General features: G+C 37.5%; 3 protein-coding genes across 3 annotated transcripts; 2 read left to right on the top strand and 1 right to left on the bottom strand.

Moving 5' to 3' along the window:
* Positions 1–2,018: 2,018 nt before the first annotated feature.
* On the top strand, positions 2,019–3,550 carry LOC117787638. Its single transcript, XM_034626210.1, has 5 exons — positions 2,019–2,356; positions 2,411–2,555; positions 2,617–2,748; positions 2,801–2,968; positions 3,024–3,550. The coding sequence occupies exons 1-5, from the start codon at positions 2,226–2,228 to the stop codon at positions 3,492–3,494; spliced, it is 1,047 nt and encodes a 348-aa protein (XP_034482101.1). The 5' UTR covers positions 2,019–2,225; the 3' UTR covers positions 3,495–3,550.
* A 63-nt stretch (positions 3,551–3,613) lies between these two features.
* Positions 3,614–4,998, top strand: LOC117787902. The gene is made up of 5 exons (XM_034626531.1): positions 3,614–3,827; positions 3,891–4,035; positions 4,098–4,229; positions 4,288–4,443; positions 4,508–4,998. The coding sequence occupies exons 1-5, from the start codon at positions 3,700–3,702 to the stop codon at positions 4,850–4,852; spliced, it is 906 nt and encodes a 301-aa protein (XP_034482422.1). The 5' UTR covers positions 3,614–3,699; the 3' UTR covers positions 4,853–4,998.
* Positions 4,999–7,247: 2,249 nt separating this feature from the next.
* On the bottom strand, positions 7,248–13,827 carry LOC117788642 (protein commissureless 1). The gene is made up of 2 exons (XM_034627473.1): positions 13,036–13,827; positions 7,248–8,244 (listed from the first exon to the last, which is right to left on the bottom strand). The coding sequence occupies exons 1-2, from the start codon at positions 13,547–13,549 to the stop codon at positions 7,532–7,534; spliced, it is 1,227 nt and encodes a 408-aa protein (XP_034483364.1). The 5' UTR covers positions 13,550–13,827; the 3' UTR covers positions 7,248–7,531.
* Between the last annotated feature and the right edge of the window lie 8,632 nt (positions 13,828–22,459).

Here is a 22,459-nt window from a genome sequence, read left to right as displayed (position 1 = left end):
TATGGCCCACACCGCAAATGGCTATGAGAATGAATCTAAGCTGAATGGCCAGGGGTCTGGGCCAGGGCCAGAGTCCGGGTCCGGGTCTGGGTCTGAGTCTGGGTTTGTGTTTGGGTCTGGTTCCAAATTCGGTTAGGGCTAAAACGTAAAAGTTTTATGGCTGGCGCAGAGCGTGCGCGTGGAAGACGTTCAGGCCAAGCAGAAAGGCAGCCGAAACGTAGACGTCAACGTCAGCTAGAGATGAGCACGTGAAGCACGAAAGCGAACACGAGCACGACAACACAACTGTGCCTTAGCTAAAGCAGTTAATAGAATAAATAATTATACTACTTATTCTTAAGAACTATTATCTTTTATACCATATGTTCAGTTTTATTACTTTCAGTTTAGTATCCCTAAGTAAAAGTCAACAATATTTTATTTTATTTATATTTCGAAATGTTCTTATTGAATGCATTTTTGTGACTAATATTAGGAAGTAATGCATACTAAATTAAATAAATAAATTGTGTCACGCTGTCAGCAACGAGTTTCGTTAATACAATTTTGCCTGTAATTAATTTTGCATGCAAGTCAGCAAGTCAGCGAAATTGAGACTGAACGTCAGACAGTGACTGACTATAGCTTGAAAGTAGTATGAGTACTGCGTATATTCCATATACTCGTACTCGAACTCGTACTTGTACTTAGCTCGTCTCAGTTTTTGGCTTATTTGGGAAGTTAATAAACGTCGCACACGGCAGCTGATTTTGAATGCCGCCTGACGTTTTATCCGATTTTGATATGCCAAATGTGTCGCTAAATGATTCTTATTTTATTTTGTTATCTCTGCACACCACACCCCGCCACACACAACACGCCTCTCCTTCCCTCTATCGGCACCTGTCTGAATCTGATGCGTGCGTTGCGCATACGCCGCGTGTGACAAACGCAGTTTGTGACAGACATTAGCTTTCAACTTGTCTCTTCGTTTTTGCTTTTTTGTATGCAAATTGGCTGAACGAGGGAGCTGGTTAGGGACTGTGGCTGAAGCTGAAGCTGAAGCTGTTGCTGTTGTTAGCGGAAAAACTTATGCTCTGACAGATCGAGGGCTGCGACCTCGCAACGTTCAGATTTTTGTTGAGTTTGCATTGCATTTGGCAGTCAGCTCATTAGTGTGTCTATTTGTTAGTTGTTATTTGTTGTAGTTGTGACATGTTGTTGTTGCTGTAGCATTATTTATTTGACACTTTTAACACTTGGCTTACAGTTGACAGTTTACCGCGATTTCTGCCTTTTGCGCTATTTACACACTCCCAGCATTATTTGCCAACAAGCACGAAATTAGTTAACTGCATTGACTAAAATTGTTGTTGCTTTGCTCTCTTTGTTGTTAACCTTTCTTGACTTTGTGCATTAGCTGCCTGACTGACTGTCTGACTGCCTTTGCCCCGCTCTCTGCAACTGATTTTGTTAAAATATTTGCATAAACTGACGCAAATCTTAGACAAATTTGGTATAACATTGAGGAAATTTATAATAAAAAAGACGAAGATAAAAGTTATAGGGAGAAGTAATAATAACTTTTGAGCAACAAAGTTAAACCCATAATATTCATCATTCCTTGACTTGTATTTTATTGCTCAAAAAGAATAATTATTTTTCCTAAATAAAAATCAATATGTAGTTTTAACTTAAAAAAAAAAACTAAAACTAAATTACTTTTATAAAATCATTATTATTTGCCGTATCTGAAAATTTGGTATTGCCTTTCCTGAATTTCTGCTTTGTCGTCAAATTTGACCCTTGGTAGAATAGCTATTCTTGCGGATGTTTATAATTTGTTTTTCTTATTGGGATCTCATAACAAGAGCAAGGGTTGTGGGTACACATAAGTCGTTATGTCAGCTATATTTAAATAAGCAGTAGAATTTTAAGAGCTTTTTAGCCAACCAAGATCAAAAAGAATAAAACAAATAAGAATTTATATGAAAGACTTAAGCTGTCAATGAATTGAAAATCAAGTGTGCTATGAGTTGAACTGGACCTTTTTCAATAAATATATTTATTTGAAATGTTTTCCATATTGAGTACACTACGTGAACGTCATCATATAGGATTAATTCTGACTGCATTCATTGCAGTCATGGCACCCAAATTGCAGTGGATGTAGGCGAAGAGACACAATCGCTTTCGATTTGATTTGATTCGATTTGATTCGATTCGAATTGTTAACCTGACCGAAAATGAACACGAATTCCAGGCGTATCTATTTTGCATATAAGAAGGCTCGTCGAAAATTCTCCCTGAAAGTCTATATATTGCTGGCGATTTGGCTGATAATTGCTCTAATTCAATGGCTGGTGGTGTGTTTAATGTAAGTGCAACTTAATTGGGGCATGCTTAAATTTCTAATATTTCAATTCAACAGTCAGGACATACGAGATGTCTTTCGGAAACACTATTATGTATGCATTGTGACTTTTATACTGTCCATTTTACTCTTCTCCCTGTTTCTGTTCTATGAAAGGCTTCGATATAACGGAGCCGTGGCTCTGGTTATATCATTTATTATTGTGAGTCGATCATTGAATGTTAATTAATAAAGTCTGGAACATCTTTTAACCTTTCATCTAGGTAGAGTTGCAGATAATTTCTCTATTCACGCTCGTCTCTCGCACCCATTATGCGGAATTGCTTCTGTATTTTGTGATTTGTGTTGTGCTTTTGTCATTATTCCTGATCATCGGTTCGTGCCTGCCAAGAAAGGTAATTGGTAGTAAACATGAAAATATATTTAATATATAATGTATATTTTCAGATGGATCTCACGCTTCATATAGCTCTACTCTTTATATTTGCTTTTCTCTTTCTGCTTGTCGCTGTCTTCTTCCTAATGCTTCAGCTTCTGGTCTCTGAGGTCTGGCGAGATATCAATAACTACAGCTATATATTGATCCAGATACCCATTTCTATTACAATGCTACTCGTAAGTATCCGTTGATTTACTCTCGATTAATTCAATCATAATAAATCAAGTGCAGTTTGTCATGTACCATGCCCAAACAATTAGTGGAGGAAGATTTGCGGAGATGCGTCTACATGATTATTGTCTTGGATCGTTGATCCTATTCCACGATTTTCTAATCATTTACTGGCTAACTTTCTATTGGCAACTTGTATCGGGAGTCCTTACACCCAAGGACTGGACACCGCTAACGACCTTATGGGACCGCAACGATAGAAAACAGCTTCCAGTTGATTACTCTGATGATAGCGATGATATTTTATCGAACACTGTATATAGAGATAAAGAACCAAAAATTACCCCAGTAACATTAGATGAATCGAGGTTTGGTATAACTCAAGACTTTAATGATGACAAGGGAACAGAATCTCTAAATGATCCAAATTGGAAAGTCAATTGGTTAGCTCAAGAAAGGCGCTACAAACATGGCAAGAGACCGAAAAAAGCAATAACTACCAAAGAGCATCAACAACGACTAAGACCCTGAAACTGTTTTAAAGTGACATTTAGGAAATAAAATAAAAATTATAATAGTAATGCCAGGGAAATTGAATTTATTTTGATTGTTTCAGATACTTTTTCGATTAATGTCAAATTTATTTTGTTTATTTTGTTGTTTAGTGTAGACTTCTTGTTCTTTGTTTATTTTGAGGTAATACCACAATTAATTCAAGTCCAATGCACGGACCGTCATGAATGCCACCTATCGGAACTATCGCAATTATAAGATAGCCCGCAGAAAGTTTTCCATCAAGACCTATCTGTTCTTGTTACTCTGGCTTATACTAGCATTGATACAATGGGTCCTAATCAACATGCTGTAAGCTGGATTTTATTCGATATGTAATGAATATATATAGATTTCATAATTTCTATATAACAGTGAACCTGCAAGAAACACATTTAAGGATTATTATTATATATGCTTTGTCACATTTTTTCTGGCGATCTTACTCTTCGCCATCTTTATATTCTTTGAGAAGCTGCGCTTTATCAATGGAGTCAACATTATTGTCGCCTTTCTCATTGTGAGTGTTAAATAAGTTGTATATAATTTTTGTTATATTTTATTTTTTCTTTTGAGTTTCAGGTTGAGCTGCAAGTAATATCCTTATTCGCTTTGGTAGCTCAAGTTTATCTGGCAGATCTATTAATTTTTTTTGGAATATGTGCACTCCTGATGGTGATCGTTCTGATAATTGGTTCTATACTTCCAAGAAACGTTAGCTCTAATCTGATTATAATTTTTTCCACATTTTTAATCTAATCATATCACTCAGATTGATCTCACTTTGGATGTTGCAGTCTTATTCATTCTGGGCTTCATTTTTCTGATAATCGCTATATTTCTTCTCATGGTCCAGTTTGTGCTACCCGCTACTTCAACAAGTGCATATATCTTGTTCGAACTCTTTATTACAACAATGATTCTATTTGTAAGTAATTTTATAATTTATATATATTCCTTTCGATAACGATTTTTCATTATTTTGTTGCTAGTTCGTCATGTACCATGCTCAGACCATCCATGGGAGTCGATTTGCTGAGATGCGGCTGAATGACGCCTTGTTGGGATCTTTAATTCTCTTCCATGATTTTCTTATCATTTATTGGTTGACATTTTACTGGCAATTCTCCTTTCAGACATTCCAAAATTTGATAGCACACACAACGAATGATGACACGTCTATAGAAGACAATGACGGAGAATTTCATCATGTTATTGATGATGATGATGATAATGATGGTTCTGAAGATGGAGTAACAATTAAACGTGTTGATTATGATGAAGTACCTGAAGGCTCTGGTGATGCAACACCTGAAAGTTCTGATGTTGCAACATAGATGATTCGGATGATGCAACAACGGAATAGTCTGGTGATGGATTAACGGAAAATTCTCGTGACACAAAAGAAAGTTGAACCAGAAATGAACCACCAGAAGAAAGTGAAGACGAAGCTGCTAATTCCATTCCAAATCAAAAATACTAGTAAGATAAATAATGATTTCCACGGCGAAATTTAAATTAATAAAGTCGGTGAAAAAAAATTGTATAATTTTGGCTAGTTCCAAAGTATTCTCCAGTAGATTCACCTTATCACTTTTCACAACTGATTTAGTCAAGATTTAGCTCTTGATAGACCAATTTACGGTAACCTGTTCATTGAACTCTTCAACCTTCAAACAGTCACCGACAAATTAAGGTCAGTACACGTTTGAGGCCCCATAAAAATGTTCTCTTCATTCATGCACATTCTCAACACTAGCAATAAGACAGACATACATATATCATACAAGTACCATACCCTACTATTGAATATCGGTTATCTTTGAGGTTAGCAATGTCAATGGTCGAAATATTTATACCCTCATTACCTTAAGAATAATGTGGGTCTGATGATATGATCGGTTTTTATTATTACTTGTACTTGTAGATTCTGATGTTCTTTGAAAGTACCTGAAAACCTTATAGATTTATAGCACTTGACTCAAGATCTAGATCAATAAATCAATTTATATTTTAATTGGCAATAAGCGAGCAATCTGCTATTTGCAATATTGAAGCAAACGTATATTATTAAAAATTACAACCAAATGGAAAAAAATCTTTTGTGTTTTATTTTATTTGAATCATTTTTTTTTACATAATACACAAAAAATATCCTAGATCTATATTGATAATTGCTTCAAATATTGTTGGAAACTTTCTTATGATAGTGGAAAACAATTTTTTGAAGTATTTAAAAAAAGTCAAAGATGTTTTTTTTTATCAATCTCACAGAACGGTCTTATATGTAACTTCCTGACCAAATTTGGTTCAACTCAGAGAACATTATCATACAGATGAAAAAATAAGTCGTAAATGGAATACAGGGTATCAAATGTTCGGCGTTTGGAAGGCAACATTTCTTTCTTGTTGCTTATGTTATTGTTGTGATTTACAGTTGAACACGACCGCGACACAAACTTAACAACGATGGAACTGCAACTACAACAGCAACTGCTTCTGCTGCTGGTGTTGATGTTGCTGTTGCTGTTGCTGTTGATGTCAGTGCCAGGTTCTACACCCACTTTGCAGACCCCACTCTTCACTTGTCCCTTTCATCTTTCTGCTCGCCTCTTCTCCCTCCCCTCTTGCCACGTCTCTGTCCAGAGTTTAACTGGCAGTCACTCATGACTGTGACCTGAACCAGATACACGATGCACGATAATATAATTTATGGCCCTGTTTTGGTGTTTCTTGCTTCGTTGCGTTATGGAATGCTTGATGTGGCGTGTTACTCCGTCCATCCGTCTGTCAGTCAGTCAGTCTGTCCCTCGCCGACTCATCAACAAATCGTACATTTGAATACAAATTGCAGCATTACACGAGTCGAGGCGCAGAAACCTCAACAAAAGTGTCAAATTTGACATGAAATTAAGTATTTATTATGCTCACACGATAACTCCAACAACTCTGGCTTAACCTGGTTCTATTCCCACTCCCATTCCCACTCCCACTTCCACTCCCTCTTCCATTCCCATTCCGCCTAAGATTTCCCCAGAGTTAATAGAATTTCTTGTATTTATATTTTTGCATAAATATTTAATTTTGCTTGCATTTCACTTTATCATAGTTGACAATATTTATTCGCTTATTTGTTTTAGTTTATTTATTTAGCTTGAAGTATCGTTTTCATTATAGTTTTTGTTTTTGTTTCTTTCCATATAAGCTTATACATAGATATTTCGTTTAGTATCTATAATAATCTTTTCTACTTGCTTTCCAGTTTATGTAAGTAGTTTAAGTAACTGCAACACTTTAAGAACTAACAGTGCTTGATCAAGAGGTGCCGAATCAAATATAACTCAAATTCAAAGGTATTTAAAAAAGAAAATGTGCTAAAAAAATATGATCACCTTTTTCTTTATTATCAGATCAATCAATTAAGGTAAGACTTTCAATATTCACCGAATGAATTTCGGTTTCCAAATCCAAAAGTCATAGAAAATATAAAAAAATATTTGTTTGGTATACTTCCACTTTTTAAATTGCATTGGAAAACAAAGCAATAGTCAACCGTTTGTGAATTATTAAAGAAATAATTCGAAGAAATATGAAGAATAGAATTAGTGCGATGATAAATCAAATAAATAGAAACAGAGCTGTCAAAGTAAATGCAAATATAAAATAAAATAAAATTTATGTTTTTCTTTCATTTTCATTTGAAAATTTTTGAATATATTTTTGCGTTTATAATTTGTTGCTTATTAACATTTAGGCTTAATCGATAGGCAATTATTTTAAATTACATAATACATAGACAATAAATAATACTCAGTCTTGGATAATACATGATATAACAAATAACTAAAACGAAATTAAATCTTTTCATCTCATAAAGCTATAGGATTCTGTTGTGAGCCAGAGGATGCAACTATTTACAAGTGACTAAACATGTAACCATGATCTCTGGCTGCAGTTTATATCCTACAGTCTATACCCTATATCGCCCATAAAGGCCCACTTTAGTTGCTGGGCAATCACGCGGCAACAACAACAACCAATGAGGCGCAATCGTCGTCAGCAGCTGCCGCCGGCAGCAAAGTTTGTGCGGCATCTGACGACGCAGCATTGGCCACCACAATTCGATGCTCCTGCTCCTGCTCCTGCTCCTGTCTCTGTCCCTGCCCCTGCTCCTCATCCGGCATGTTAATGCAAATAGCTGGCGAGGCTTTGTCCTCTTCCGTCTGACTTTGCCTCAGCATCTCCCGCTCCCATCCCGTTTGTGTCTGCCTGGAATCGTCTGTTGCTGACAGTTTGCACTTTTGCAGCTTATTCGTACCGCGCTGCAGTGCGTCCTTCTCCCAGTTGGTAATGCACGCACGCTGATTATGATGATGGTGATGATGATGATGCACTGCCGCCAGACTGGGATACACAAACTTCATGCCGTAGGCAAAATGACGCGGCTGATGATGCAACGCCTCATCGTAGCTGGGCAGTCCTGTGGCAATTGTATAGCAGGGTGGCGATTCAATTTGATAGAAAGCTGCCTCATTGCCCCCCGTTGTGGCACTGTTGCCTCCATTTGTGACACTGCCACCAGTTCCAGTTCCAGCTCCAGTCCCATTTCCAGTTCCGGCTGGCAACTGCTGCAGCAATCGACGGGCATCGCAGCTGATCAGGTGATGAGTGGCGCCATGTGAGGAGTAGGAGTCGCTTGCCGCATGAATCTGTGCTCGAATGTCCTTGTCTGCAAATAAATAGAAATAGATAGAAAGTTGCTTAGTTTCAGTTGGCTTTGACTTTGACAGACGTCTCATTAGATTGTTTGTGTCCCCCTCCCTTCCATCTACCCCCTGCTAGACTACACAAAGGACACTTGTTGGATGGGAAAAGCAAAAAAGAAGCAGGACATTGGTCTGAGCATTAAATTCAATTTAGCGTAAAGGCGCAAACGCTTGAACTTTCTGAATGCCAGGACATGAACAGGAACCTCAGGATCTTTTATTGAAACGACACAAAAAATGCGAAAAACAACACAAAGAAAGAGAGGCAGAGAGAGAGACAGAGAGAGAGAAAGAAAGGCGAAAGAAACTTTTGTGTTGACCGGAAATGCCAGTGAGACTCGCCGGACAGGCAAAGTTTCCCATTCACAACAACTACAACAACAACAACCTGAATGAGTGAGTGACTGACAACAACAACAACAACAACAACAAATACAACAAGTAGGCAATAACACGCCGGAAGTACGCGCGTGGCACACGAAAATATAAAATAAAAACAAAATGTACAATATAAATACTAAAGAAGATGCAGGAATGCAGAAGGCATAAAAACGCCGGAAAGTATGCACCGGCAAAATGTTGAATTTTTATGGAATTTAACTTTTTGGTTTTATTTAAAACAGAATGTCATATAATAGAAAACAAAAAACATTAAATTAAACAACTTGAGCAGATATTTAAATATCATCTAAAATTATCTAAAACTTATCCGAATTTATCCAAAATATTCCAAAGTCTTATATGCATTATACGATACTATTCAAAATTTATAACATTTGGTATTCATTGCTATTTTTCACAATAAAAATAAGCAAAAAAGCTCTTATTCATCTGTAAGCCTGTTGTCCACAATGAGGAAAGGGTTTTCCAATTTTGATTGAAAAAAGATTGATTTAAATACATGATAATAAAAAGGATATATTTTATTGCTTGTCCTACCGCACAATGTTGCAGTTATTAAACACGATTTAAGCCATATTCATGTGTGCGCTTTATGCAATTGAATGCAGCGATTTTAAAAATCTCGACAATTTTATAATTGTCAGCAAAAATGGTTTTACCATTCTTTATGTTATTTTTCATTATATTTAATTTAATTTAATTTTTTATTTGTATGTGCTAGAAACTCGCATGAGTAAATATTTTGGTCAAATGGTTTTCCATTAAAGCAACGGCATTTTTACTTTTTTTTCTTTGGAGAGTGTGAGTGTGAAGGAGGCGTGGCATTCAGTAGGAGTCGCGAGCCTGTTGAAAAAAAAATGTTCGCATTACAATATTAAAACAGAGCGGAGAAACAAGAACAACAACGAGAGCTGTAACATCGGCAGCAGCAGCAGCAGTCGCAGTCGCAGAGTACTTGTACTCATACTGTTGGCAGGCACTGTGCTGTTGGCAGCGTTTGTTGATTTATTGTTATAACTGTAGCACAAACTCGTATATTTTTCGGGTGCTGCCTCCTGGACGAGCACTTTCGCAGACCCATTTTGACTTTTGTTTCATTTTTTGATAGACAGACGGCAAACACAACCAACTGGGGCCACAATGGGTGTGGCACACAAACACACACACACACACAAACACACACATGCTGCGGGCTTCATATTTTATGCAAGTGTTTGGGGCGACTCTCATCTCTTTCTCTTTCGCCTCTGGCAACATGCGAAAACGCAGGCAAAAAATAAAAGAAGTAACTGTCCCCTGGTAGGAGTGCTGTTGGGGTAACAGGAGGAGAGGGGATGCGAGACAGCTGCAGTGGCTATGAGAAAAAATTAGCACGCCATTTGTTTTTGGCTTTTGTTACAGCGTTTTTTACTACCGAAGCGCCCAAACGTATGCAACAATTTAAATTCATTGCAATGAGCTGACGAACACTGAAGGACCCAACAATTGAGCTCGCTTCGCTGCGCTCTTTTATTTATTTTTTATCCATATACGAGTACAATCGTATTTTGTTTTATTCCTCTTCTGTTTTTCATAAATGTTTGTTCATTTTTTAACGCGCGGAAACAGTTGGCGCAGCTTTTTGAGGTTGGTGGGAATTTTTATTACATTTAATCGGTTGGCAGGTGATTTCAATGAAAGCTGAGTGTTGAGTGATGCTCAAATTAAGTTTATCCGAAATTATCCGGTATTATCCGACATTATCCGGAATTATCCTCAGATCTGTTTTCTCGTTTTCAACTTAAGGAGTGCAGTTAAAGTTGTTAAACTACATAAAACGGTTTATTCTTTAGTTAACTATTAAACTATTCTAACCTCAATGGAAGAACTAATTTCCAAATTGATGTCAACAGGACATTTTGGCTAATAAAAGCGCTCTAATGGGAAAACATTTGCAGCAAATAATTAGTTTATCTAAAACCCTAAAGAATGCTCTCAAGTTGCTCGAAAAAGTGAAAGAGCTAGACCACAAAATCCATTAAAAATGGTCCTTCAAAGGGAGTCAAGTTTTTGGCAGTTAGTTTTTGTCTTGGAGAAATGGGAGATGATGAAGGGACGAGGGGGAAGAAAGTGTGCCACGCTTAATTACATTTTTCAGGCAGGCAAGTAAATTATGCACAACCTATACAACATAATAAACAGTGGCTGGGAAGGAGTCCAGTTTCGTCCTGTTTCTGGTACTTTGCTTCAATTTACAAGTGCCTGGACCCGCTGGCTGTTGTCCTGTTAATAAATTCAGCTGTTTGCTGCTCTAATTGATAACAAGCCGAAACTTGCTCCTCATTTGTAGAGAGAGAGTACGAGTTTCTGTGTGTGTGTGTGTGCTTCCTTGCTTAATAAATAAACTGTAAGAGCAGGTTGAGAGGATGAGCGGCAACTTGGCCAGGTCGGCATCTCAGGCGCTCGTTAAGTATTTATAAGGTAAACACACTCTCTGTGAGCAGCGACAACAAAGCACAAGGAGCTGGACGTGCATAAGAAGGGAGAGGAGAGAGGGGGACACGTAGCAAGCATTAAGCGCACAAAAGCGTGCTATGAAAATCGAGCAAACTTAAGCCAAAGTTGCTTAATTATAAATGACACACGTGTGTGCCACACACACAAACACACAGCACACACACTCACACTCACACACACTTAGGCCAAATGATGCACCGAACACAACTATATAGATATAGACCCTATCTATGTAGGCCAGTCAAACGTGTATTACCAACAAAATAAAAAAGAGAAGAAAAAAGCAAAAACTAAACCCAACACGACACTAACGAAACTAATTAGACGCAGAGGCGCCCCCAAAAGCAGGCAACACACACACACACACACACACACACACATGCAACACACGCACATATCGCTCAAAGCTCAAATTGATATTTTACGTAGTGCTGCCCCTTCCCTTTCCCTTCTACAAACATGTTTGGGGGCAGAAAAGTTTTTAAGGCTCGTTAGCACGAAATTGACAGTTTGACAGTTGAGTTGGCCATACTTTAATGCCACGGCCTTTGGCCCCCTCTTAACAACTTGTGTAATACTCTCTCACACTCTCTACCTCTATCTCTCCCTATTTTTCTCTGGTTTTGGCCTAAATAAATCATTTGGCTAAATTGGTCTGCAAAAAGTTTGACACTCGAGTTGAGACTTGTGTAAGTTGCATAGTTAGGACCAGGTTGTACAGCTTGTTGCTTTCCTTCTCACTCTATCCCCCTCTCTGTCACATGACTTGGTGTGTGTGTGTGTGTCTAATTATGTGTAAAGTGCCTAAGCATATGATTTACTTTTTGGCATTTATTTACAGATTTTCATACTTTCGTTTTGAAAAGCAACAGGTTCACATTTTCAACAGATTGAAACTGCTTGAGGGCCATTTTTCTTAGAATTTTCACGAACTTTCATTTCTTATAGCTAACATAACAAAGTATATTCAATTTCAGCTTTTGTTGCTGCCACAACGACACGTAATTTGGAATAAGTTGTTCTACATTATTATACTCTTACAGAACGTGTAAAAGATTTTTTTTTAAGAAATGTACTTCGAACAAGTTAAGTAAATTAAATATTGAGTATGACTCGTTCTAACTATTTAAAAAAATATAAAACAACTAGCAAAATATTTTCTTTATCAAAACAATTACTTTAAATTTTGTATATCGGAAGAAATGGATCAGAATAATATACATTTTAAGGGAGTTTTGAGAATGATTGATTAAAATGTGAATAATTCATTGAGTATATCAAGACATTCGAATATCAGTACTTTTTTAAGGGTATCTAAGTCTCGTCGAAAAGGAGATGGCAAATTCTTTAATGTTGTTCTTATATATTATCCTCATCTCCTGCTTTATCACGGTCCATTCAACGCGACATACACAATTTCACGCCTTTCTATTTCTCAGCAAAGTCAGAGCTGCCATATTATCACACTCATAAAGGGCAGCAGGAAGAGGAAGGAGGGGCTGTGGTAGGTCAATTTAATATTATAAATATGCGGCATATACATATATTTTGTGGCATCATAAAGTTGTGTATCTAAAATTACAGCGCCCTAACAATTTCGAAGCGCGCCAAAATTTATGAGACTGTCGGCCATAACGGAGCATAATGCGATGGAGCGAGAGGGGGCAAAATGGGGGAGCGAGTGTATTCTGCATTTTATATTGTTTAGCCTGGCAGCCAAAACAGCTGGATAAATGGCCGTTGATAAGGTCGAAAAACACACACAAAATAACAAGGAAAAACAAATACAACAAAACGACAAACATTTTGATTAAAGTCTGACGAAAATGTAGGACGAGGGGAGTTTGAATACTTACTGCACTTTTTCCATGTACGAAACTTGCGATAGAAATAGCAACTGAAGAGTATGAAGATAAGGGATAACACCACCAAAGAGGTGACAACGCCAATCCACAAATAGTTCACAATAGCATGCATATCGGCATCGCCAAAGATTTGCTCCCATGTGGAATTCTTATCCGCCTCATTGCTGCTATCCCGCAGATCGGCCAGATCGAGTACGACGGAATTGGATAACTGTTCCGTGCTGATGCTGTGAGAGTTCGCTGATGAATCATAGTTGACAGCGGCGTTGCCAATCCGTTGCAAGAGCGCATTGAACGAATGCAGTGCATCAATGTGCCGCAGATCGTGGGCTGTGGGAATCTCAAAGGTGATTTGATTCTGTTGCATGTGCTCCGCAATTGCAGCCGGACTCATGCTGCTTGCCGGTGCCGAGATGAATTCCGCATACAGTTCTCCCCCGCTTGTTGCTATTGTTGTTGTCTCCTCCACAGTTAGCGGATAATCCGTTGTGCTGCTCAGCGACATGTTTCAACTTGTTCTTCTTGCTTTGCTCACTTGAAACACTGTTAGATTTCGTTATGCTCTGATTTTGTATTTATTTTATTCTGTTTTGTTTAGTTGGCACACGCGTCACGATACGTAAACAAAGCGTCGACTATAAATAGTCATTGGTCGAAATTCGGAACTCGGAACTCGAAACTCGATATTCGATTACGTTTCACGTTTTTACGCTGCTCCGCACACTGCGTCCGTTTGCTATGGCGGCTCGTTGTCGACTGAATTCGCCTCTCGCACAGCGAGCACAAGGTAAAGTCTCAGCTACTCAAAATGCACTTATGCACTGGCCGCTCTCTTGTTCACTCCGCTCAGCGGGACATTTTGGCACTCGCTTTGTTCACTCACTCACTCATTTGTCAACTCGCTCGCTCAACTGCGACACACAATTCACAATTCACTCCAAGTCGAGTTTAAATACAATTCCTTTGCGTTTGCAAGTTTTTGTAGCATGTTTTCAGTTCCTTGTTTTTTTTTCGTCTACTTTTAATGTTTAACGTCCTCATTGCTGACCCAGTTTGAAGCGCTCCCCTTTTTGGCCAAAGACAAAGACGTCAACGTTTTGGTTAAAGAAAACTTCGACCCGGTCACGTTCGTGACGCATTTCGAGCCGTTTAAAGTTTAAAGTTATCAAGTTTTTAGGCAAAAACCAAATTGCAACTGGGAAAACTTCCACGCTTATAATGAGGAGGGGGAGAGGAATGTGGAGTGCTGATAAGCTTGAGTTTTGCCTCAAGATTTATGAACGCAAAGAAAACGTGGATTTAGTTAAGAAACTTTGGAACTGTTCTTCAGTTCTTATGGTTTCGCTTAAGCTCACACAATATGAAGGAGCCTAAAAAGTTCCAGAAATTAAAAAGTTGGCGAAGAATTATATTTCATATAAATTTAAATAGATTCCTTTAAATTTAAATTTATCTTTATCCTGAAAACTGGAGCACGGATAAACCTTAAATGTGCCCTCAAATGAATGGGAGCCGAGAGCCACAATTCAAATCTCAGCCATAATGTGTCCTCTGGGTGCAAAAGAAGTCGCAATGCATCCTGGTTATCCTTTTCCAGTGCCGTTTGCCCGCTGGCTGCAGTCAGGACGAAGCACATGAATATATCCTGGACACGCCTCCAGCCCAAGAGGCTGACCAAATGCCGGACAGCAAAACTCAATGCACAAAGGTGCTCGTGTCGTAGAAAAAACGTGCTCAGAAACTGGAACAAATGCAATATTCTCCCTACCCCAACTCCTGTTCTCACTCTCACTCTCTCACTCAACATTGAACAAAAACACTTGCACTCAACTGTTTTGAGTGAAACTCAAAGACCGGTTTGCCAGAGCGCTTGTGCGCACTCAGTGAGCGTAAATTTCCTGCGAGAGAGCGCTGAGGAAATTTCCCTTTTTGTTTGGACTCTCACGAAAAGAGGGCAACACAGGCAAATTGCCAACATTCGCCTTTGAACTGCGCCCGGCTAAAGGTCACAAACGCGTGGGCGCTACGTGTGACCAGGTTTTGCTTTTGTAAATAGATTTACGTAAAGTCAGCAACTGGTTTTGGGTCTGGGTAGCTCTTGGAGTTGGAGTGGTGGGCAGGGGTAAAGGAAGAGTGTGGAGTGCATGCTTGTAATTGCTGCAGGAAATTGAAATAGATGCCCGATAATATGCACTTAGCTACAGCTACCAAAGTCATTCGATAAATGCATTAAAACTTTTCGACGTCAGCCAAAACTTGGGCCTGTACTTTGGGTTTTGGCTATGACTTCAGGCAACAGCCAAACGCTTATCGTTAATTAGCTTTCGACTAATTTTGAACTTAAACATAAGTTAAACTGCAACCGACTTAACGTAAATTGCCACTTAGATTTATGTCCACAAGCCACGGCAACAAAGAGAAAACACAGCAAAAGAGAGAGAGAGAGGAAAAGTACAGATAGGTCTGAAATTGAAGCATTTAAAGTTGGTTAAATTGGTGATAATATTAGTAGAAGTGGAGTAAATTAGAGTAAATATTTTGAATTCATTATTGTAGTAACTTAAAATTAATTTTGATTGGCAAAGTTACCAAATCTCCAGAAATCTTATATATCTGATTGTTCTTACTTTTGTCAAAATTAACTTAGCTTAAGTCAGAATTCAAAAATGAGGAACACATTCTAAATTAATTTTAAATTGTGGAAAAATATTCTTATCCAAAAAAAGATTATTATTTTCATAACAGGTTAACTAAAGTCCTCCTTAACTAATGATCGCATTTCATTACATTTTGCTAATATTGTTTAGCTTTATTGAAGCTCGACTATAAAAATAGTAACTGAACTCAATTGAATTGTAAACTATACTTATCCCCAAGATTTGAAGTTTCCTTATATTGATTTAAGAAAAGAAAATGAAATCATTTTATCTCAATTTTTATTTACCTTTCCTTTTTCTTTCTGTTTTTTCTATTTTCTTTGTTGCTTTCAAGTATCTTCCATTCTTTCACTTTAATCGAGTTGCTTGTGAATGGAAATTAAATTCACAGCACTTGACTTGTCGCATTCAATTTGCAAATTTGCAACCTACCCAAGAATATAGAAACCGCCCTCGCCACCGACTCCCCCCGCAACCACCCACCGCCCACTCTCACCATGACTGGCACTTTTCAACACATATGACAATGGATGCCACGTCATGTTCTATCTTTTGCATCTTTGCCAGTTGCTTGACTTTGTGAAAGATAAACAGAGAAGGGACGAGAGAAAGAGAAAGAGAGAGAAAGCAAAAGATTGAGAGTTAGAGTGGTAGAGAAAGAGTAGATGTGGCCAGTGAGGCAGAAAGTTAACTTTTATAAACAAATTTACACCTTTCATTTTGTGCACGTTTTTAATATATATTTTCTAAGAAAATATGTAAGCTGTCAGTCCCCATGAAGGCCCAGACATATATTCCATGGCATATTCGTACTTACCAGGTATGCAGATGCTCTGTGACACCAAACTAAAAGTAAATTCATTAAAAATTCCATCATAAAGAATACCTAGACAGAAGCTAAGCTGAACCACAACATAGAGATGAAGGGGGAGAAAAGTTGACTGCTTTTTACTTCAACTAACTAAAAAGTATACCTTTAGAAGAAATAAGTAAGCAAGTGTTATTTTTGGATATGCGACTAGGAGATGACATCTAAGCTATGAGTAAAAATTTACTGAATAGTTAAGTTTTTATTAAGATTGCGATAAAAATGTTAAGATAGATAGAAAACAGGTTTAAATAAACATATACCAAATATCTAGGCTACAGCTGCACATATCAGACTGTGATGTGATTTTATTGCATTGGTAGAGGAAGAAATTTATTCTCAGTCTATGTTAACTAAAAATTTTATTCAGCCTGATGAAGATATTTTAATGTAACTGGTATAAAGAATTTTAAAGATACTTTGACACATTATAATACCGTCAATCATTAAGTACAGGGTATTAAAAGAACGACAAGTCAAAGAGGCAGACAGACACTCTAACTACACTCCCTAACTATGCGAAACTCACGCGTCTGCTCTTTGATATCTTTCAGCTTCCATCACACTTCACTTACACGCTCTTTAGCATGTCAGCATGTCAGCCAAGAGAGTGGGAGATAGGCAGAGACAGTGAGAGAGTGGGAAAGAAAGAACATCTGTGTGACATAGTGACATAATAAAAATGTTACTTTACTCGCATTTTTGCTATAAAGATTCATACAATATGTATGTATATTAGTATTTTAGCTGAAGTTTCAGTTATGCCTTATGCATTTCTAAGCCCATTAACGAAATATGCAATTGGCCAGAATTTAACTTTGTGTCTGTGCATCTGCATAATTGCCCCAGGATTATGGATTAACATAAATCAATCAAAGGACGCAAAATGCCTGTGAAATTGTGCAGAAGGCACAAGGATGAAAGAAATATGCAGAGAATGCCAAGGATGCAGGACCTCAGCCTTAAGGCAAACCGCTTGGCTGGCTAAGCAAATACAATTGCATAAGTCTTTGCCATTCCGACAGCCTTTGTCTCTTTCTCTTTCTCTATCTCTCTCACTCTCTGCCTTTCTCTATGAAGTTGTATGTTTATCATATGTGCGCTTGATTAGCGCTGACAACATATGCAGGCAGGCAGGCTGGCAACCAGGATACCAGGCAGGAAACTAGTCAAGCCACAAAAGGACTGCACACTACAAAACTGTTGACAAACAAACAAGTGCTCATTTCTTTACATATACCCTGCATTATGAACAAAATATGGTTTTATTAAGAATTCGGCAAGAAAAAATCGTAGAACCGACAAAAAAAGATGATCCCGTCAAACTTTAGAATTAACTTAACCTCTCAATTTTGTACTCTGAAAATTTCACACACAAAATATTTAATTTTTCTTTTTTTTTTAATTAGATACATGAAGATACATCAATATATTTTCTCTAGTTTTAAGTATTTTTATTTTCGAAACATTTTTTATTTAGAAAACCAAACATGTTTTCAACTGGAATTATTTTTAATTTGTTTAAATTTTATACTCTACTTGCTAAATCGATGATTTTAATATAAGTGAAACCCAATAAAATCAAAATCAGTTGCTCTAATAATTGCTTACAGGGTATCTGCTAGTCGCACACTTTCATCAAAAGCATTCCTATTTGTTTTTGCTATGGCGTACTGCATATTTTCTTTTGGAAAAGTGGCACAACAAATATGGTTGAGGAGGTCCTGTTTGTACTTAGTGCTGCATTCAGTTTTCAGTTTTTGTTGCATTTGCCGTTGCTGTTGCTGTTGCCGTTGCTGTTTGTGGCATGTTGCATCATGGCAGAACAAAAGGCAGAAGAGCTGCATTCAGCATGTTCAGTTTAAAAGGATTTGCAGCTTGAAATATGTGCAGTACATTGTTTAAAACACTATTTATTCACATGCATACTCTACATGATATAAGCACCATGAAGATATGAAGGGAAGAACTATGGAAATGTGCAGGGAAGAATTATAGAGATTATGCAAATAGAAATGACGTCAGTGAAAAGAACAATTTGTATTCAAAATAACGCTGTAAAAAGAAATGAATCTGAACCAAAAAGACAACTAAAAATATTCAATACAATTGAAAATAACTGGTCAACTAAAAAGCTTTGTTCTGTTAACGAAATAACCAATAGCTGTAGTCAAGATTTATAACTTAGCGCTTTAATATATTATTCTATACTAGATTAGGCAAGAAAACTCAAGATTTAGAAAGCAAAAGCTAATCTGTGAGTTCAGTTAAAATTTCGCAAAAATCAAAAAAGTTTTTCATACTGAAGTTTAAATTGAGCCCGATTGTTCCAATGGTAGCTATAGCTATCAGATTTTTAACAAATTTGGTAAGGGTGTAACAGGCAGTCCCAAAAACATAATCTGTGAGTTTGATTGAGATATCTTAAGAAAAAAGTTTTTCACACCAAAGATTAACTTAAACTCGATTGTTCCTATGACAGCTATATGATATAGTCCTCACGTTTTTATCAAATTTTGTCAGAGTGTAACATATGGTAAAAAAGACATATTCTGTGAGTTTGGTTGAGATAGTTTTAAAACTAACAAAGTTTTTCATAGTAAAAAACTCTCTCAAAGTGTGAACTTTGACATCGAATTTGATCCGCTTACAATTTGAATTTCTCAAAACTCCGCCTTATTGCACAATGAAATTAATTAAGATATGTTGTGTAAAAATTTCAGCCTTTGGGCTGTGCAATGAGCAGTGAGTCAGTCAGTCAGGACAAAGAATTTTATTTATATAGATTAGGTTTGTTTCCTCCTCCTACTTTGTGTTAATTTTTTATACATTTTCCCTGCCTTGCTTGGATTTTATTCAAATTCATTATCAACAAAGCGTATAAAAATCGATTAATTTTTTAGGTTAAAAGGAATCTTTCCTTTACACCATATGAATTATACTTAATTAGCTACAGCTTATTCGACTATTTCAACTATTTTTGTAATATTTCAAACTAATTATTTATGTGCTAAATTAATAGCTCTCAGCTGGCTTTTACAGTTATGCTACTTATTCCACTTTTCCCTTCAAAAGCGGGAGATTTAAACAATTTCCTTAGATCCCAAGTTGAAGCAGTCGTAATTAATCTATTTCAGTTTCAGTCGCATGCTTTGCCATTTCGACCTACATTAATTTTGTATTCATTGCTCGGTTGCAGCATCAGCTGTTCCTCCCTCCTTCTACCACATAGCCCCTCTCTTCTCCTGGATTCTCTCTGGTTAGTCGAATCGCGTGCGAATCGCGCATATTTCGCGCACTTGAAAAGTTTTTGTGCCGTTGCTTATTAAGAGGCAGCTGGAGCTAAACAACAACAACAAACTGTAAGGGACTAAAGAATTTTAGCCATAATTCAAGTACGGCTCACAAATACCAATACAAATGGAGAAAAAACAAATAGCAATACGAATAAAAATATATATACGAAGTCGTGACAGGACCCTGGCTGTCTCCGGCTTTCAGTGGAGACTGAGGGGAAAGGGGAGAGGGGCTAGGGGTGAGGGGATGCGGGGATGCGGTTTGTGGGCCTTTTGCTAACCGGAAACTGGCTGCACGCTTCCGTTTTGTGCCTGAAAATTAATGAGCTGACAGGGTTGCGGGCAACGAGGCCAACCCAGAGTTGCCACACTTTTCGCAAACTAATTCCGAGCAACTTGTTACAGTCGCAAAACTTTTGCAAGGACCTAAGCCAGGACGACCTTCGTGCCAGTTCCTGCCGGCGCATCACGCCGCACGTATCCGCATCCGCATCCGCATTCGTATCTCTTTTTTACCACCCCTCCTCCGTCACCCTGCAGCAACAAACAACATCAGCAACAACAGATGATGAAAGAAAAAAATGAAAAGCCAACATTATTCGAGCAAAATTTTCGCTTCAAAGTTTGCTTATTGTTTACGTGCGTTGCTTCATTAAGAACTGTCGGAGAGAGGGACAGCTAAGGCCAAGGAAAGAGAGAGAGAGAGAGAGATAGAGTCTAGGATGAGGTGAGGCAGAGTGCTTGAGGGGCGTTAGATTGCCGCGAGGGTTACTTGACTACAGTTACATTCATACAGACCTGAATTGGGTCAGACAGTCGACACTCGTGTTGCAGTTGCACGGATAAGTGGCAGAGGCAGGAACAGGGGCAGAAGGAGCAGGGTTGTTGCTTGAGAGGCGCGTGTTTATTTACTTTTGATATAGATTGGATTGTTTAATAAGTGTGAGAGCAGATTAAGTTATGAACTGTTCCACATACACTTTGATAATTCGATGAGAAGTTCTCACATTCTGACAACGAATTAAATATGTGAGAACTTTCATGCCATTTCAAACAATATCTGTAACTATGTGTATGTGTATTGGTGAGCCTTTATCTTTCAGTTACGCTAAGCTTAAAGTTTTTATGTACGTGTGCTGTGTACATGAACGAGATTTCATTCAAGGTTCCATTATAATATCATTGTAAGTACCTAGGTAATCAACTGATTAGCTGCAGGATGATTAAAGCCATTACGAGGTTTTTCCTAAAATCCCTCAAACAGCAGTCGTTTACTTTAAATAAAAAAGGAAGCCAATCGAGTGAGAAATCGTTAGAAACAAAAGAAAATAAAATGCGAATAAAAGCGGAAATTGAATAAGCAACTGAAGCAAATAACAAAAAATCAACAAAAAGTGAACAAATGAGCCAAATGGAATAAAAGAAACCAGCGAAACGCCGAAATGACCAAACGAAAAACTGACGCCTGCCATTCAAAACAAAATCATTCAAATCAGTGAAGTTCCTACAAATCAGCGTAGCACCAGTCAAAAGTCCAGAAATTAACATTTCCACCAGACTAAACAATCAGAAACGCCGCCAAATCACGAAAAACTTAAAAAAAAAAAAACAGCCAAAAATGTTTTAAATAAACGTAAATGTGACTAGCAGATACCCTGTAATTAGTTTTTTATGTTAAATATTTAACTTTTGTGTTAATATCTTTAAGAAATTAATGTATTTCCCACAAATTTAAACATTATTGTTAGTGTTATGAAGAGATACACTGTGGCGAATTTTAAAAGAAATTAATTTAATCAATTAAATTAATAAATTGATGGATTAGTATAAGAAATAACAGATCATGCATAAGAATATTCTGATTTAAGATATTTTAATTTTAAGATCACAAATAAAATAGTCTGTATGCTGCTAAGAAGGAAATTCTTTAATAACTACTGGGCTTCCAGACCTTTTATATCAAATTTAAAGATATATAAAAATAAACTCAAAACATTATGGTAGATCCAATCCAATTCAATTACATTCGTCAAAAAAATGTTAGACGCCATTTTTCCATTGATTTTTTATTAGACCCTATCAACAAATTTAATTGTTACAGGGTATGCAAATGCTGTGTAAATTGCTTTGCGGGGTGGAGTAAGGTAAACGATACGCAACAAGGGAGCAAAGAGGGTAAAAACCGACTGGCTGCACATTACCAGAGCGAGAGAGCATTAAACAAATTTATTCGATATAATTAGAAAACTTGGCGACTTCTGAAGTAATTCGCTTAATTACTTAAAGTGCGCAAATGACGACGACGACGAGAAAGACGACAGCCAAGTGAGTCAGTGGCCAACAAAGTAGAGGCTGTTGCCAGTTTCAGCTCCAGCCCCAGCCCCATTTCCAGCTCTAATTCCAGCTCCAGCTCAGTCACTAGTTGCCCAGCTGCTGCCTGGTGACAACCCAAGAGGCGCCACAAGCCAATAAAAGTTGCGAGCAACTAAATCGCAAATGCCAACTTTGGCATGAATAATGCTTAGGAACAGCAATTTCTGAAACTGTGACAATTAATTGAAGCCAAGTCGAATGAAGGCTGACAAAAGAACTGA

Source organism: Drosophila innubila, assembly GCF_004354385.1.
Source record: "Drosophila innubila isolate TH190305 chromosome 3L unlocalized genomic scaffold, UK_Dinn_1.0 0_D_3L, whole genome shotgun sequence".
Lineage (NCBI taxonomy): Eukaryota > Metazoa > Arthropoda > Insecta > Diptera > Drosophilidae > Drosophila > Drosophila innubila.
The sequence above is the reverse complement of the archived record's forward strand: the minus strand, read 5'-3'. Positions and strand labels throughout refer to the sequence as shown.

Excerpts from the sequence above, each read along its gene's own strand:
- LOC117787638 (XM_034626210.1), top strand. The coding sequence starts at position 2,226 with ATGAACACGAATTCCAGGCGTATCTATTTTGCATATAAGAAGGCTCGT. Across the intron at positions 2,556-2,616 it reads TGGTTATATCATTTATTATT|GTAGAGTTGCAGATAATTTC; the intron begins GTGAGTCGATCA and ends CCTTTCATCTAG. Across the intron at positions 2,969-3,023 it reads TTTCTATTACAATGCTACTC|TTTGTCATGTACCATGCCCA; the intron begins GTAAGTATCCGT and ends AATCAAGTGCAG.
- LOC117788642 (XM_034627473.1), bottom strand. The coding sequence starts at position 13,549 with ATGTCGCTGAGCAGCACAACGGATTATCCGCTAACTGTGGAGGAGACA. Across the intron at positions 8,245-13,035 it reads TCGTACATGGAAAAAGTGCA|ACAAGGACATTCGAGCACAG; the intron begins GTAAGTATTCAA and ends ATTTATTTGCAG.
- LOC117787902 (XM_034626531.1), top strand. The coding sequence starts at position 3,700 with ATGAATGCCACCTATCGGAACTATCGCAATTATAAGATAGCCCGCAGA. Across the intron at positions 3,828-3,890 it reads TGGGTCCTAATCAACATGCT|TGAACCTGCAAGAAACACAT; the intron begins GTAAGCTGGATT and ends TCTATATAACAG. Across the intron at positions 4,230-4,287 it reads GTTCTATACTTCCAAGAAAC|ATTGATCTCACTTTGGATGT; the intron begins GTTAGCTCTAAT and ends CATATCACTCAG.